Raw genomic sequence first — 347 nt, forward strand, 5'->3', positions numbered from 1 at the left:
AGAAGTAAATGAATAAACAAATTATGAAACCACCCACCCCATTGAAAGCAAAATTGTGCATTGTGTCTTTGTTCCAAGAGAAGATTTGCATGTCACCCTCTCCTAATAACCTATTAACATACGTAATTCAGAGTCTGTGTTTCCATGTGGTAGATTAGCTTACAATAAAGATTAACACATTGCATGCCTTTGGTGTCCAGTGATTTGGAAGAAACAGAGACAGGAACCACTGATAAAGAAGAGGCAGAAGACAAGGATGAGGAGGAGCTCATGGAGAATTTCAAGTAAGTCGAGTTGAATCGGTGATTATCAAGATGTATGTTGTCCCTTTGAATGGTTAGTGAGAT

General features: G+C 38.3%; 1 protein-coding gene across 1 annotated transcript in view; it reads left to right on the forward strand.

The window, feature by feature from the left end:
* LOC119594718 (serine/threonine-protein phosphatase 6 regulatory subunit 3-A-like) overlaps positions 1-347 on the forward strand; it is a gene marked incomplete in the record, with an annotated part of 49,082 nt that overhangs the window by 45,627 nt on the left and 3,108 nt on the right. Inside the window, 1 exon segment of the mRNA XM_037943777.1 lies at positions 201-284. Within this exon segment, the coding sequence (XP_037799705.1) occupies positions 201-284 (84 nt within the window).

This window comes from Penaeus monodon, chromosome 34 (assembly GCF_015228065.2).
Source record: "Penaeus monodon isolate SGIC_2016 chromosome 34, NSTDA_Pmon_1, whole genome shotgun sequence".
NCBI classification, from domain to species: domain Eukaryota; kingdom Metazoa; phylum Arthropoda; class Malacostraca; order Decapoda; family Penaeidae; genus Penaeus; species Penaeus monodon.